This window comes from Electrophorus electricus, chromosome 4 (assembly GCF_041902795.1).
Source record: "Electrophorus electricus isolate QZ-2024a chromosome 4, ASM4190279v1, whole genome shotgun sequence".
NCBI classification, from domain to species: domain Eukaryota; kingdom Metazoa; phylum Chordata; class Actinopteri; order Gymnotiformes; family Gymnotidae; genus Electrophorus; species Electrophorus electricus.
Genome location: NC_137500.1, coordinates 39,684,533 through 39,700,747, shown reverse-complemented (window position 1 = coordinate 39,700,747; position 16,215 = coordinate 39,684,533). Strand labels below are relative to the sequence as shown.

General features: G+C 49.3%; 1 protein-coding gene across 8 annotated transcripts in view; it reads right to left on the bottom strand.

The window, feature by feature from the left end:
- dgkh (diacylglycerol kinase, eta) overlaps positions 1–16,215 on the bottom strand; it is a 44,253-nt gene that overhangs the window by 3,370 nt on the left and 24,668 nt on the right. For 7 of the 8 annotated variants that reach the window (XM_081713741.1, XM_035522229.2, XM_035522233.2 and 4 more), the window contains 25 exons: positions 16,111–16,215; positions 14,928–15,060; positions 12,011–12,117; positions 11,646–11,771; positions 11,449–11,551; positions 9,391–9,553; positions 9,124–9,232; positions 8,881–9,020; positions 8,440–8,521; positions 8,195–8,286; positions 8,003–8,102; positions 7,532–7,817; positions 7,216–7,347; positions 6,233–6,367; positions 6,002–6,119; positions 5,803–5,913; positions 5,472–5,568; positions 4,917–5,024; positions 3,798–3,911; positions 3,528–3,662; positions 3,168–3,434; positions 2,987–3,079; positions 2,708–2,827; positions 2,402–2,507; positions 1,136–1,266 (listed from right to left, as the gene is read on the bottom strand). In XM_081713741.1, the coding sequence (XP_081569867.1) occupies positions 1,136–1,266; positions 2,402–2,507; positions 2,708–2,827; positions 2,987–3,079; positions 3,168–3,434; positions 3,528–3,662; positions 3,798–3,911; positions 4,917–5,024; positions 5,472–5,568; positions 5,803–5,913; positions 6,002–6,119; positions 6,233–6,367; positions 7,216–7,347; positions 7,532–7,817; positions 8,003–8,102; positions 8,195–8,286; positions 8,440–8,521; positions 8,881–9,020; positions 9,124–9,232; positions 9,391–9,553; positions 11,449–11,551; positions 11,646–11,771; positions 12,011–12,117; positions 14,928–15,060; positions 16,111–16,215 (3,213 nt within the window). The remainder of the gene's footprint in view (positions 1–1,135; positions 1,267–2,401; positions 2,508–2,707; positions 2,828–2,986; positions 3,080–3,167; positions 3,435–3,527; positions 3,663–3,797; positions 3,912–4,916; positions 5,025–5,471; positions 5,569–5,802; positions 5,914–6,001; positions 6,120–6,232; positions 6,368–7,215; positions 7,348–7,531; positions 7,818–8,002; positions 8,103–8,194; positions 8,287–8,439; positions 8,522–8,880; positions 9,021–9,123; positions 9,233–9,390; positions 9,554–11,448; positions 11,552–11,645; positions 11,772–12,010; positions 12,118–14,927; positions 15,061–16,110) is intronic. The other variant, XM_081713742.1, reaches the window with a different exon arrangement.

The following is a 16,215-nucleotide window of genomic DNA, read 5'->3' as shown; positions in this document are numbered from 1 at the left end:
TACTGTATTAGTGTTAACAGGGCTGTATTACAGTCCACACTGTACTGAAACTGAAATTAACTATTGCACAACATCGCCAGCAATGCCAGTGGAACTGGAACCTTTTAGTCTCTTTCTTCTTGAAATAACTGGTTTCCCATAAATACACCAGGAAAAGCCAAGAAACAACATGGGAGTTCTTACAGATAAATGACAGTGACATTTGAAATGAGGGGATCACAACAAAGAAAAAACATCACAGTCCCATAAATATGTATTCTGGGTGAAGCTTTAAATATGCAAACAATCCACTTGTTACATTTCTGGATTCTATGACTGGTTCAGTGTTTTTCATGAAGGCTGCTAACACATTTAATACAAATAACAAACAGACAACATACCATCATGTATCAAATGATTTCAAACTTTGCATCTAAAGTGTGAATTTGTGGATAAAGCGATTGTGTAATGTACACATGTACACGTTTCCTTGGTGCGTTTCGGTTGTTGTGGCTCGGGTGAGTCTTCATGCTGACATGGATATACTCCACAAACACAAACGGGATGGCCAACGATGTCTTCAGTTACTGGTTAAAGTTTTCAATTAGCCATAATGGCTGAATGAATTAACACGAGCTTTTAAATGGTCAGACATGTGCATTTTTACTTGATCAGGTAAGCTATGGATTTGCACATGATATAGAAATGTAATCTAAGTGTTGGTGATCTTACACACACACACACTTTTCTCTCACTGAACTCCAAAAACCGCAAAAATGGAGGCCTTCTTGTTCTCAGCGGAGCTCTTCACACAGGTTGGCTTGTCCGTAGTGGCTCCCTAGCTGATGCATGGGTCACATGACACTACAGGTGCAGCCACAGAGCGAGTCCCCCTGCCCCCACTGACTAACCTACACCTCAGGCTGCAGCAGGGGAGGGCCACAGACAGTTAGTACGTAAGTGGGTTCAAGTCCCAAATGACACTTGCACACAGGAAGCCAAGCAGAGCAGTGCAGCACAAAACAGCAAACGGGTCAAGAGACAGGAAAGAAAGAACGAGAGAGAGAGAGTGACAGAGGCAGGTTAAAGGAGGAGAAGGAAGGTTCTGTTTGTTCTGAGGGACATTGTGAGGCACAAAAGGGGGTGTGTTGTATACCTTCAGGTCCCTCCTCTCCAGGTGTAGGAGCTCAGAGCCGCGGATGTCATGCCGGATGAAGGTGTCTTTGTACTCCCCCAAGCTGAGCTGCTCCAGCCAGGCACCCACCTCCTCAGTGCCCCACCTCTGAACTACACAAGTCAAGAGCGAGAAACCCCCCTTGAGTCTCTTGGGCCCCCCCACACACACACACGACACAAAGCACAGGGGCTGAGCTGGATGGGGTGGAAATGAGGAGAAAACCACCACCACCACCACCACAACAGCGAGCACAAGGGGAGAAAAATCAACCAGCAAGAGAGAGATGGGAAGGAGAGAGAGACAGAGAGAGAGAGAGAGAGAGAGAGAGAGCAGAGGCTGGCAGAGAAAGGGTTAAACAGGCTGGGTTTGGTAAGGCCTCTGGTCACTGGCATACCCAGAGGTTTTCCGACATGCAGGTTATCACTGTGGGACCTCCACCACCGCATTCAGAGCACACACAAAAGACAGGAGAGAAACATGGATTTAGAGAGAGAGAGAGAAAGAGAGAAAGGAGGGAGTTTGGGAGTCTGAGGCCCCAATACTCTACATCTAGTCGTCACGCCATGCTTTGGCCTTTCCCTCCCTAAACTCTGGCTCATCCCTAAAGATGCTTCAGAGATTCATTTTTACTCAAGATTTGAAAGAGTTTCAGTCCAAACACAAAACCGACCGTGGACTTTGGTGTAACAGTTCACTTGCCTGGAAATGAATATCACCTACTGTTTGTAATGTAAACTACCTATTAAGTTTGTAAATGTCCTATAATGTACACTCATGCGAATGATGAAGACCAGTCCGGAATTGTGTGTGTGAACCCAGCATCCTTCTGTGCGCCGAGCACGGAGGTTCTCCTTCTTTGAGCAGAGCCCTGATTTGTGCTTTGCTTTATGTGTATGGATGGACAGGAAGACAGCATGAACACAGGAGGTGCAGGATGGTCACGAATGGTTGGACCAATGACATCACATAACCGAGAGCACTTTTGGGTGGGTGGGTGTGAGTGGGGTCAATGCTTTGTGTAGCTGTCAGCAAACAGGCCACACCTCACTGCCATACTGATTTTAAGAGGTCAGACACACCACTCTTTAAATGGGACGATGTCATATCAGTGACGCGACCATCTTCTCAAAATAAACACCTGAGGTTTCAGTTCTTACATCACTCGGCAATAAGATATTCCTGTCAATTTCCAGACACGACACTGCACTTCATGAACGCTCCAGCGGACGAGTGAGGAGCTCTTACCGGACTGTGGGCTGGGCTTCTTCAGGGCTTTCTCCTTCTTGAACTTTGGCACAATGCGGAATACGCCACTGCGACTGTTCCTCTTGCCATACTCCAGTGAGTGGTCCTACACACACACACACACACACACACACACACACACACACACACACACACACACATACACACACACATACACACACACTTTTCATTCCAACCGGCCCTTTTTGACGTCTTGGACGTGCTGATGACTGATGCCAGCGTCTCCGCTATCCCGCTCTCCGTTATCACGTTCCCGTTCCCAGTGCGGCACGGTGCAGGACTCACCTCCTCATCGTTGGGCTGCAGGATGTGGTAGAGCCAGGGTACCTCCACCAGCTTGCCCAGCTCCAGCTCCACACTCTGCAGGGAGCTGGACAGCAGCTCCTCCTCGGGCGGATCCAGCTGCTGCACAGCCAAAAACCACACACACAGCAGCCATGAACAACAGTAGCACCAATGGAAACCACGAAGATGTCTGAGGTTTAACGCTGACAGTCAGGGAGGCAATGGGGCTCCATTGTTAGAAGGAAAAAATAACACAGGACTTTTGAAAAATGGCCTCACCAAAGACACTCGCCCGACAAGTAATGATTCAGTCTCGTTGTGCAGAGCCTTCACCGTGCTGGCCACCTCGATGGCTGTGTTTCTGGTCAGACTCTAAAGGAAGGTAGCAGAAAGAACCACCAGACTATGAGATCACCAAACATGTACTCTCAGGTGGGGTCTCCCAAAACGCCCATCTCACCTCGGGGAACTTGGGGTGAGTTTTGTTGATGGCATGTGACGCGGCGTTGACGGCGTGTGCGAGCTCCTGCTCCAGCAGCCCGTTGGTCTTGGCCGCCTCACAGATATGTGTGATGAGTTGGTCGGCAGCGCGGGCGCATGTCTGCACCAGGCTGGCCTCCTCCTCGGTGGCCAGGTCCACGGAGTGCTGTGGGTAGAGGTGTGGGCGCAGCGGAGGCTTGTCGTACTTCAGCTTGTCCTCCCACGACTTCAGCGTGTTCTCGAAGGCCTGCGGAGGACCGGGACCGAGGCAGCGGTTCAGCCGGGTGCCGCGACTCGGCCAACTGCACGCGGGCGTGCGTGTCAGCGCATCGGCACTCACCCTGTCTCTGGTCAGCATCTGGGCCCGGTTCTTGTGCTGGATTTTGATAACCCCGGGCGGCTGAATCCAAGCCTCTCCATCCACCTGGACAGGCACCCCTTCGTCTCCCAGAATAGTGATCTTCACTGTGCGACACTGTGAGCGAGTCAGAGACAAGGACAGCATTTTACCAGTGGTAATGTCCTGAGGGTTACAGAGCAGATGGCACACCACATATTATAAATATATTATAAATGATAAAGCTCTGTGGTGTGTACGTGTAGGAGTCACCTGCGCTATGCGGTGATGCTGGAGTTTGATCACTCTGGACACTGCCATCTGCATACTCCCAAACACAGCCACCACCTCCAAGATTTTATCATCAAACGATGGAGCACAAAATATCTAGATGTGAATTGAAAAACAACAAAGCTCTGAAAATTCATTTATTTACTCCATGCAAAAAAGAAGATAAAAATTTGTTTGTCTATTACATCACCACTAGAGGGCCTTTCACACCGATACACAACCTAACTACTATCACGAAGGGAATTAACTCCGTGATTTTTTTTTTTGTGATATTTTTTAGTTGTGTGTGTGCATTTTCAAAACAAGGGCAAAACTAAATGTGTCCCAAACTGTGTTTATTAGCTGTGACCCAAAACCAGAATAAGACCAAGACTCCCAGCACTGACGTGCAATGTCGACAGGCTGGCTGTGGAGTCAAAGCTGAACCTTCTGACAGGTTCACTGGATGTCCCGTCGGAGATCACAGGCATGTCAGTGCTCCGTAATCTGTCCTGGCGCTTACGTAACAGGACTTCACTGTAGGACCCAGTGTAGCTTTGGCTCAGGGGCTGGAGGGGGGAACCCTCTCATTCTGGAGCTGGCTCAGACAAACCGCTCATTAAAGGCTCGCGTCAGAGCAGAATGATCAGGGTTTGTTCAGAGACCCACAGGACAGGCCTAGTGTGGTCAGAGTGCCACTCAATGATGCATTTGCCCTTATTGTATTTATAAATAAAAATGTATATTAGAAAAGTATGAATAGATACATAATAATAATTTGTGAATTATTTATTATAAAATGCATAATAAAAATGATCCATTTTACATTTTCTGAATAATGCTACTTTGCCAGCAGGGTTTTCTGAGTGAGTTTCTCCAGGTCCTGTTGGTTTTGTGCATCAGTTTAAAGAACAGATCTGACATGCTTCAGGAGAGCAGTTCAGAAATGTTCCAGGAAGTGAATCCAACACGTTTATACAAAAATGCCATCGCACAAGAGCCAAACCCCAAAGAGCTCTGGGCCACATCGAGAAGAAACAAGGAGATTAAAGTTAGGATGGAAAGACGGGAGCTAAACTAGACACAGGAAGAGGGGAGATGTGGGGTGGCCGGGTCACGTACATCATCCTCTTTGGTCCCGCCCCAGAAATTGGTCCCTCCAGCGTAGCTGGGAATGTTCAGCACGGCGATTCCCTGCAGACTGGGCAGTGGGATGTACTGTCCGTCACACTGCAAAATCAATCACACAGCAATGAGCCATTCGGAACAGCTGGGCCATTCCGCTCACCACTACAAACTCCCCGTCGAGCCAGTAAAGAACGAGCGGAATACTGAAATATCACATGTGTGTCATTAATGGGCAGTAGTGGCTCAGTGTTTAAGGTTCTTGACTTGTAATAGGATGGTTGCTAGTTCAAGTCCCACAACTGCCAAGTTGTCACTGTTGGGCCCCTGAGCAAGACCTTTAACCCTCAATTACTCAAGCTGTAGTCAGTCAGAATTGTAAGTTGCTTTGGATAAATGTGTCAGATAAAAGTGATTACTTACATCATTACGTTTAAGTACCTGTCCGCAATCACTCTTCATAAAACGAACCATTCTGACATTGTTGCTACTTTTTTAAGCAGTCTAATACTGGGCTGTTCTGTACCAGGCCTGCTGGCCTTCATGTTATACCTCTAACTGTACTTTTTGCTCCAGGTTCTTGTAGGTTCTCTGCAGAAGCTCCTTGGTGCCCAAGACTCCGTACCACATCATGTTCTTGGTGCGACTCCTACACGGGGGGCATGAAAATAAAGGCCAAAGCCCAGAAGGTCAGAGCAGGTTTGGCAGGGTTCCTCTGAGACGGCTACCTTGCTCTGTCCAGTTACACACAACTCCCCGGGTCTGCAAAACTGCACAGGTTAAATTCAGGGTAACAAAAACATGAACAAAAGTGAACTCTGTTTATTAAACATTGCACAAATGCTCTCAGTGAGGCGATGATGGCGAGAGGCAGGAGCCTGACCGGCACTTCTCTGGATGCTCTTCACGCTTGTTATTGAACTCTAGTGAGATCTTGGCGTCCAAACCGATCCCAAAGTAGTTGTTCATCACGCACTTCTCCAGATACCCGTCTCTGTGGGCCAAGTCATCAACAAACATCAACATTAGCGATGGCTGTCTGTCAGCACAGCTGGAGTGCGGCGCTGAGCCGGCGTGCTCACAGCAAGTCCAGGTCCGGGTCAATGAAGGGCGTGGCTCCAAAAGGGTCGATGTTGGCCAGCAGCATCTTACTGATGATGGAGCTCCCGGCGATGGAGGCGGCGAGGCCTGCCCGCAAACCTGCAGATCGACAGCGCCGCGAGACAGCCATCAGTGATTAGAAACGGCCCACTGTGGACACGCGATGCTCTTAGATCCCTGAGGTGGCGTAAATGGCGAGTGCGAGGTCCTACCTGGGCAGATAATACGAGTGTTCAGGACAGGCAGGTTTTCCTTGCTCGCGGTGAAGGGAGGGATGGAGAAGGAGCCGCAGGACTGTGTGCTGCGACTCACTCGACTCTCCGCAGGCGAGCAGGGCGATTTTGCCACTGCAGGAGTGAAGCAAGAGGGCATGTTAACACTTGTGACCATGAAAACCATATAAGCTACATTCACATGGCCTCTCAGGCACAGAACCTCAACAGCAGAAGGCACAGAGCAGTAGAAGAGAAGCAGACGCCACGGCAGCATTCGGCCCCAAACTGTCATTTGGTGTAGCAAAATATGGACGGATGTTAGCAAAACTAATTAATGGAATGTAATTTTCTGTTTGTAAATGTGAGTTCTGTGGCTCTTTATAAAGTTCTAACACTAGTCTAAATCGCATAATTCCAGAAACAACTGGAATATTAGTTTTCCATACGAAGCCAAAAAAAGTCACAGGAAAGTTCTATGGAAATTAACATGAACAAACACTGGTACATCAAAGGCAGCGAACAACAGGCCGACAGCTGTGAGCTGGTGGAGGGATCTGGAGCCCCTGAGGACCCAGACAAGTGGGAAGCCAGCCTGTCTAAGTGCCACTGTCCAGCACACGATGACATGCTCATTATAGAGACAAATGGATCACACAATTACAGCTCATAAGCACATGCACAACTCACACACACACACACACACACACACACACACACGTACAACACAAACACACCTATACACACACTTATGCAATAGCGTTTGCGCAACTGAGCCACTGGTAGAAGTATAAGAAACATTATTTCGTCACATTAAAGGCACAAAAATCAGCTGTGTTAGAAAGCACAAGACTGCTCCTCGCATCGCTGGCTGCAAGTTCTTCAGGGGAGATCAAATGTTGCCATAACATGCTGTAGACACTAGAGGGCAGCATCACCGTCTTTGTCTGTGGACTACTGGTGCTGGAGCTGACGGGACTCACCGGGCAGAGCCTCCAGCTCCTTCGTGTCCTCATCCTTCTCACTCTCCCTGTTTTCGTCTTCCATGTCCTTTTTGAACTCGCCCGGCGCCTGCAGCTCCTGCTCATCCGTGTGGGCGTTCTGTTCATCCACCACTAGGAGACAGGAACCAGCCCCGGTGAGCAAAAACCTTCCCTTCTCAACTTTTAGGTAAAGGTGAGTGGCTGCGTCTGCTGGCCTAATGGTGCATGTTGTTGTGCGTCATGCTGTGCTCTCATGTGAAGAGCTCACTAAATCCAGCAGGACAGCAGTTGGCATGCCCCCCCATCCCCATCTTACTTTTCTCCGCCTGCTCAATGATCTGCCGCACGGCCTTCTTCAGGCTGTTGGCGCGGAGCACCAGCTGCTCCCGCGGCCGGAGGAGGTCGCACCGCGCCTCCTTCTCCGTGGCGCTCTGTTCCAGCTTCTCCTTCAACTCTGTCAGGGACTCCTCGCTCAGCTCCTCCTCCTCGCTCAGCTCCTCCTCCACGATGGGCGGAGTAGTGAGAGCAGGAGGCCTGGCTGCACGGGCCTCGGCGTTCAGCGTCTGCAGGAGTGAGTCCAGCTTCTCGTTCAGGACGGCACACTGCGCAGCGAGAGGGAAGGCGTTCGGCACACAGCTTAGGAAAACCGGGATGGGGAACGCCGTGTTTCCTCCTTCACTCTCAAATATTAACAAAAATCCTCACTTTAGGTTTGGAGCAAGATTGGAAACCTGGGGGGGAAGCCAAGCCTCTAAACGCGTGTAGGAGAGCAGGGCTGGAGTCTTACCTTCTGAGCCATGCTCTCAGCCTCCTCACTGTTCTCCAGCGTCTTCTCGTAGGACTTCCCCACTTTGGCCACAAAGTCCTTCACTGTTTCACAGAGGATTCTAGTGGAGAGAGCAGAGGCAGGTTGGTTCCTCCCTCTCTGCTTCTGCAGGCCTGGCATGTGCTCAGTGTGGGAAAGACTCCCAAGACTCACTTTGCTGAGGATATGACCACGGAGTGCTGATCTGAGTTGAGAATCTTACTGAGATGAGCAGCGACCGAATCTTCATAATCTGTAATCTGAAACTGAAGCCACGTGGGAAACATTGCAGGAGGGCATTCTCCAAAAATCAAGTCTCCAAACGTCAAAGGGTGGCGAGCTGACATACCGTGACATAAACCAACGTCTTACAGTAACCTTTGACTGCTTGTGGAAGTGGGTGTGTGTTTCAGGACTACCTGGCAGTCCTCTGTCTCCTCGGGCGTAGCAGGGCAGCTGTGCTTGGGAGGGATTTTAATCTCGTACGTCATTATGCTCCACCTGTGCGGAGCAGAAACAGCCGTGTGCTCAGCCACCGTCCAGACAGGCCCACCTCCTGCCTTTGGCTGCAAACACTTCATTTGGGTTTGCGACAAAAAGAATATAACAGCTGCCGTGTGGACTGAGTATGCGTGCAGGAAAACAGTACGCTCTCAGAGTGTGGGTCCGAGCCAGGCTTCCCACGGGGCACTGACATCATCACACACCTGAATATTCCTAAATCGGCTAAGAAAAAGCACTTGATATGCAGGTAAATACAGGTCTTGGAGAACCTAGTGAGCGATGTGGCATGAGCATTCCTCAGTGTGATGCCGTGACTCTCGTGGTTCACGTTTAATGTCTGTGCTGTTTCATGCTACCTATCCAGCATTTTGGTGCTGGCTCGCTCCAGTTTGGCCAGGATCTGTGGCAGCTGCGCGTCATCGTCGCACGACGGTCCCCAGCCCAGCACACGCGCCAGGTCGTTGCCTGTGCCCAGAGGCAGCACGCCCAGCTGGCACTGATGACAACAAGAGAGCACAGTCAGCCGTCTGGCCGATCCTCGTCTGCAGGCACCACCCATCTCGCCGGCACTGGGAACAATGCCAAGGGCTGAGAGGCACCTGTTTGTGTAGGTTGAGCGTATCGATTTCAGACAGGACCCAGCCCACGCTACCATCTCCGCCACAGACCAGGATTCGGAAATTGTCGAACTTTTGAAATAAGCGCAGCCTGAGGAATGAAGACACAAACCAAATCCGAGTGTCATGATAGTTAAGAAAACCACCTCACCTTCACAAGGTCTCTGAGTGTAATCAACCGCAGTAGTTACAATAGAGTGATATCTTAGCCTGGCGTCCACACGTGCAGACGTCCACGGCATGGCTCACCCTAAATGAGGACCACCGTTGACGAGGTCAAAGACCTGAGCAGGGTTGAGCAGCTGTTTGAAGCGACGCAGGAACTTCACTCCTTGGTTGTCTCCACTTTTGGAGTTGACAAACACTAAGAGTGGGCTGGCACACGACGGAGGGCAGGTGGCCTTCCAAAAGCCTGTAAAAAAAACACAACACAACACAACACAACACGAGGTCACGCTTTAAACAAAAGATTCAGGGGAGGGGTTTGGAGGTTTTTTTCGATGTTGCTTGGAAACACAAATGTTTTTGCAAATATGTGACTCACTGTGGGAAATTGTGTATGCATACATTTTTACACTTTGCTGAAGGGAGTTAAAAAGTTATGCAAGAGCCATGAATAACAGTATCTTAAAAAAAGAGTCTGAGTCACATCACCAAGAGTGCATGGGACAGCAACAGGACTTTCCCTCACATGCAAGACCCCTGCTCTCTGCTGAGCTGCAGTCCGGAGCCTGGGTAAGGGTTTCAATCAGCGCGTTACTCAGACACACTCCTGAGAAATTCCAATACATCAAGACTAAGTGAACTGCAATAAATGAATCAAACCCGAGCAGGTCCAAATGACAACATTAAGACTTTGAGATGTGATGGTTTCAGGGCCGATTCAGAGGAGCTGCTCATGCTGCATCTTCATTAGACCAGCGCTCCAGCTGTCCAGCCTCAGTGTGTGAGGGCGTGTGCAGACAGCATGTGTCCAAAGCACTGTCCAAGCGGCCCAGCCCAAAGGGTTAAAGACACTCCCCATACGCCCGATTTAGACGCATGGATCTGCCTCTCTGGGCTTGACTGTGTGTGTGTGAGAGTGTGTGTGTGTGTGTGTGTGTGTGTGTATGTGTGTGTGAGAGTGTGTATGTGTGTGTGTGTGCGCAGGGGCAGTAGATCGCTGAGCTTTAGCCCATCCCCCTCTCACTTGTCTTTCTCTTTCCAACCCTCTAATACTATCCAAGGGTTCCCTGTCTCACCATCCCCCTCCTCCCAGTCTCCCTCTCTCCCGTCTCTCCCTGAAGGAGACTGAGTCACGATGCTCTGGCATGTGCCAAAGGCAGTTAAGACCAGCGGGCCCCTGAGCCAGCACTGATCTGGGGATGCCTCCACATGAAGGATTGAGGAAGTGTACACACACACACACACACACACACACACACACACACACACACACACACACACACACACACACACACACACACACACTCACTTTCTCTCTCTCTCTCTCGTGTTCACCCTCATGTCATATCACTCCCTCCACACTCCTACAGAGGCTCTGCCTTCATTCTGTCTCCAGCAGAAGCAGCCCACTAACACACTCTAATCAGACCATAACATCGCACATATTGATTTCCATTGCATTTGTCTGGCCCCAGCTAATCTTCAGTTCCCATACACACTTCTCCAATCAGAGGGAGAGCCTCAGACGTCTCCCACGGGGGCCATGGGGTCAGATCAATGTAGGGTGCTCTCAGAGGTCAGGCCAGCCTGACCCTGCAGGCGTTGGAAGGCGAGCTGCCAGCCCCACCCCGCTGCGCCTCGCGTCGTCATGGCGCTGGCGCAACTCAATCTGCTCCAGATTGCGTTTTTATTTAGCTGTCAATAAAGAGCAGCGTGCAATTTCCTGGACAACAAGGCTGCAGTAACGTGTGTGCGAAGGTGAGCTGAGCAAACGTCCCCCTCCCCCATTCAGAAAGCTCGGCGCAGGGCAGGGCCGCCCATGTTTGCTTTATTTTGAATTTTCCAAGCTTGTGCCGTTATGTTTACTCACACAGAGGACTTATTAGCTTGGAAGAAAGGAGAGTAACTTCCACACGTGCAGGCGAGGCACGGCAAGGCAGAGGGCACGATCGCTCACAATCGACACGAATAAATCACCATACAAGGGCACAGGAAGAGGAAATTCTACTTCCATAATGGCATGAATTAACAAAGCAAATGAGCTACATCTCCTCTGGTTCCACACCCTCACACTAGAGGGAGGGGCACTGGCTGGCTCTCTGTTTTGTTTATCTTCATTTATTAAAAAACAAAGACACGTACCGTCGGAGTCGATGCTGTTGAGCGCGGTGGGGGGGATGATGGACACTTTGCACTGGCCCAGAGGACACTTGCGTGGGAAAAGGTCCATGCAGGCCATATGCACCTGTTAAAGCAAAAGACAAACTCTCAGCTCCACTGGCACCGTGTGCATCCGGATGGGTGGCGTCACCGGGAACTGTGGGATATGAAGTCCTCACCATGGCTTTGCACCAGAGGCAGCGCCAGTCCTGCAGACGCAGCACGCTGCCACAGGTTTTGTCACACACGGCACACTTGGCACTGACAGGCAGGTTGCCTTCCAGCCACTGGTGGGGCATAGCAATCTGGAAACATACACACATACATACATACACACACACACACACACACACACACACACACACACACACACACACACACACACACACACACACACACACGCACGCGCACGCACGCACACACACGCACACACATGCACGCACGCACACACGCTTAGGCTGACTGCCACAGCCTTTCTCTCTTAGTGGTAGTTTCTGCGATGAGCACGTTTGTCCTCTGACAGGCTGTTAGAGAAGCGTCTTACCCCGTCCTCGTCCTCAATGATGTCCTTCCCAATAGATGCCAGCGTGGTCCATTTGCAGTTATTAGTGGCTCTGACAGCACACCTTTTGTGGGCTTTGAATTTACACACTGTAAAGAGAGAGGACACATTCCTGAATCCTTCTGTTCAGAAGCCTTGAACAGCTCCAGCATGTCGTGCTTGTCTGCGTTCTTACAAAGGACAGAAAACCAGGACCTAAACACCTTACAACAGAAACATGATATCTAATGCCAACACTGGATGAAAGTCAGAAACATATCATATAAACATTAAGTACAAGTCAAGGCAACAGAATCAATTAGACTTTACAGACACACAGACCTTCACACTTTCTGTACCACTAAGCACCTGACTGGTGTGGGTGAGGACCAGTAAGCTAATGTCTGTGTGTTGATGTCCTCCACTAAATTGCATTGCAGCTGTAATCGGATTGGGAACGTTCATCTGTTCTGGGTCCATGATGAGAATTAAGTGGCTGATTGATCTGCAAACATCTTCCACACAATTACTGCCAAGTCCACATGAACACACACAAATTAGACACTAAACCTTTTACAGAACGCATACACGCACACACTTCATAATGAATGCAGAGGATCTGTCTCGCTTACTAACCAGCTGAAAGCGAATCTGTACACACGTTAATCTCCGAGCGCATGTTTACACTTCACCTTAACATGTGTTTCATGTTTGGATTCTGTTCACACTTCTCACAAAAATCTGTCCCCACTGTGACTAGATGAGATGCGATTTAAATCTCCTGTGGAAAAAGCGCGTTTCCGTTATACGTCTTACTGGATATGTGATTTCACAGCTGCTCCTACCAGTGAGGAGACGAGAAGCTTTTTCTTCCGCATGCTGTAGTTCCTGCAGTGGTCAAGGCTACTACTGTCCAGAGGACATGTTGGACACCAGAGAGGAATCAGCAATTGGCAGACAGATTTCCATTTACAACATTTTATATTTTCTAGTTTTATACTTTTGTATTAAATGTGGACAAGGTCCATCTCTGATCATAATCTGATCACAAAGCGTCACGGGGCGTTTATGGCCAAACGAAACTTGAACGCGATCTGATCACCAAAAACACGTGAACACCCGTATGTCCGTCCGTGTGTCTGTCCTTTGGTCAGTGATTGGCCAACAAACCATTAAGAGCTGAGAGTGCACCACAAGGGTCACAGGAAAAGTAAAAACAGTAAAAACAAAGGCCGAGATGTGGTGAGATCCATCCTCAGCATCTAAGACCTTTACCCAGCTGCACTGCCATGTGCTGCTGGGTCACTCTGGGTCACACACACTGGCAGTGACACTTCAACCAGTGTAAAGTCTCTTAGCTCATCTCAGTGCCATATCCTCCCCCCTAGCCCAGCACACACTCATACGTGCACTTCACTTCCACGGGTACTGCTTGTGGAAGACACACTGTGTGTGGCAGGAGACATCAGCCTCATCTCCTGCCACTCAGTAACAGATAAGGAGTCTTGGAAGTGATGCCATGGAACAGCCTCACCAACCACAACGACATTAGTACTAAGCAACTGCTCTTTCCAGATCTCCTGTTCGGCTGCAGTCCCACCCGATCGTCTCTACACATATCCGCCGCCCCACTGAAAACGGAGCTCTAATCAATAAAGCTAATGTCATCTTCAGAGCTGTTAGCAAACCATTTATGAGCTCAGTGATGCTCACAGAAAGCAGGACAGTACACAATGTGCAGCTAATGGACAGGATGTCTCTGTCAAATTTAGTGAGAAATGTGGAATCTGGCTCGTGTTGGGGACCACGTCTCTCATCGGTCCTTACTGACCGGCTGGTACAGGAAATCGAAGAGAAGCAGAAGCTCAGAACTCATGGCCACGACAGAATTCTGAACCACATCGTGACTGTTTGGCCTTCTCAGACAGCTTAAGAGCCTTCTTCAGGTCAGTGCGCACTGGCTGTGTTTCTATGCAGGCTTCTCCAGATGCCAGTACACTGGCATTTCCAAAATGACCAAAAGCAGCTCTAGAGATATTAATGCGAAGCTCAGGCAGACCATATGAGAACCTGACAGTGGGGCCTAATTAACACCCAAGAGGCCAGGAGTCCTGGAGAGAGAGGGAGGGAGACATTACTGCTCCACTGAGAGCGAGACACACACACACACACACACACACACACACACACACACACACACACACACACACACACCATTGTGTCTGTTTCTGCCCATTTCTCTTTCTTGATTAAGAATAGCTCATTAGCACCGAATGAAAGTGACTGAATGTTTCTCAAATCTAGCACACGACGCACCACGGGACAACGTGCTGCACACAACACGCATGCAAATTCTCCAGATGACATGGAAGGTTGAAAGTAATATTTTAAAAATGCTGCACATGATATTTTGATGAAGTCAACAATATGTTTGCAGTTGCATAAAAATAGACTCTTGCCGAAATCAGGCCCCACTGATTATTGGTCACACAGTGTGAAGCTATTTTTACTTCCTGGTTTTGTGAGAGCCAATGACAGGCAGAGGTGTTTAATGAGCACCATCTGCATATCTCACAGTCTAATTAGCACTTTTATCTTTCCACATTTCAGCGCATTAACATAATGATACTGAGGCCGGTATTTTTAGAGCGATTGCATTAACCTGCCAGTAGCTTCTTTGAGGTATCTAGATTTGTCAAGACAATACTCACATGCACAAACACACACACAGTGAAGCTTCATGGGTGATGTTCACTGTTCCTCCCCCACGGCACCCTGCAGCCTGCATTACATTATCGTACTCTCCATCCACTGAGCTCAGCGACAGATCTGTGAGCGTAAACCCCGAACCTGCTCAGGCCGCACAGCAGGCCCGGAGGAGAGCGCTGCTACAGCACGGCTCCTGTGATTCGGCACCTACCTTCGCAGGAGAGGCCATGTGAGGTGACCCCTGAGAGGCTGTCCCGGCAGACGTTGCAGAAGGTTGGGCGAGCGTGGGAGCAGGCATACCAGTTGTGCATCCCTGAGAAATGTTCCACATTAAACTGTGCCGTCTGACAAAGGAGAAGTTAAGACACATTGGCAGAACCAGAATAAGACATTTTCAGAGCCCCTGGAAAGAAAGGCACTTTCAACACAAGGCGAGCGCCAATGGCTGTTCGGTTTGAGATGAGGCGGGCGCCCTGGCGCATGCGCACCCGTGCTGCAGTACCACACGGCTGAGCCCAGACTTCGCCGTGCCTGCCCACACTCTGCCAGGCACAATGGTACGCGAAGAGAGCCAGCGAGAGGTACTGATGCCCACAGACAGCTGGACGTATCGTACTCTGATTGAGCAAAGCCTTGTCCTACAGGTAACGCCAGGCCTCCTCCCAGGGCTTCTGACGTGACTTAATTAGTGGTAAAGGCAGGGACGGACTGCTCCCCGCTGGGCGGCTGTGTGGGGGCAGGCAGAGAGCGCAAGCTCAGGGTGTGGTATTGCAGAGCTGGGGGACTTATGTAATCTTTTTCCTTCCTCTCGTTTCCAAGGCAATATATATTCAATATTATTACCATACAGTGTCAAAAAAAAAAGACACTTATAATCACTATCTATCAACAGGTTGCGTACTGAAGCAATTTAAAACAATCACGCTACAGAAATTCACAGAAACATATTTCAGTGTCATTCACATGTTCAAATAAAATTTATATCTTTCTTCTACATAATTAGCCACACAAGAAAAAATAAATAAAACATTGAGCACCATCACTGGTGCTTTTTCACAAAGAAGAAGAAAAAGAAGCTGCGAAGAAAATCCCAGCAGAACAACACAGAGGTAATCTACGTAAAAGCATGCAGCGTAGACTCTGCTGGAATAGCTGAAACTTGCCGAGTGCGAGTGGTGAGCGTGTAGCATGCGTATGTAGTGCACCATCCAACCTAAGATCTGTGTTAAAAGCCACAACAGCAGCGCATATCGAAGCACAGATCACATCACACATACACAGCACCGCGTGCAAATCACACAGGAAACTGTTTCTTCTGTCCATTGCATTATTACTTCAAGTTCAAGACTCCATTCAAAGTGAGACCACAAAATGCGTGCGAGAGAGAGTCCTACCTCGTAATGCTCTCTGGACTGAACTGATTTCAAAGAACTGATCCAGTCTTCCATCTCCTTCCTGTTCTCTGCACACAGGATGAGCCTTCGAAAAGGAGTAATCAC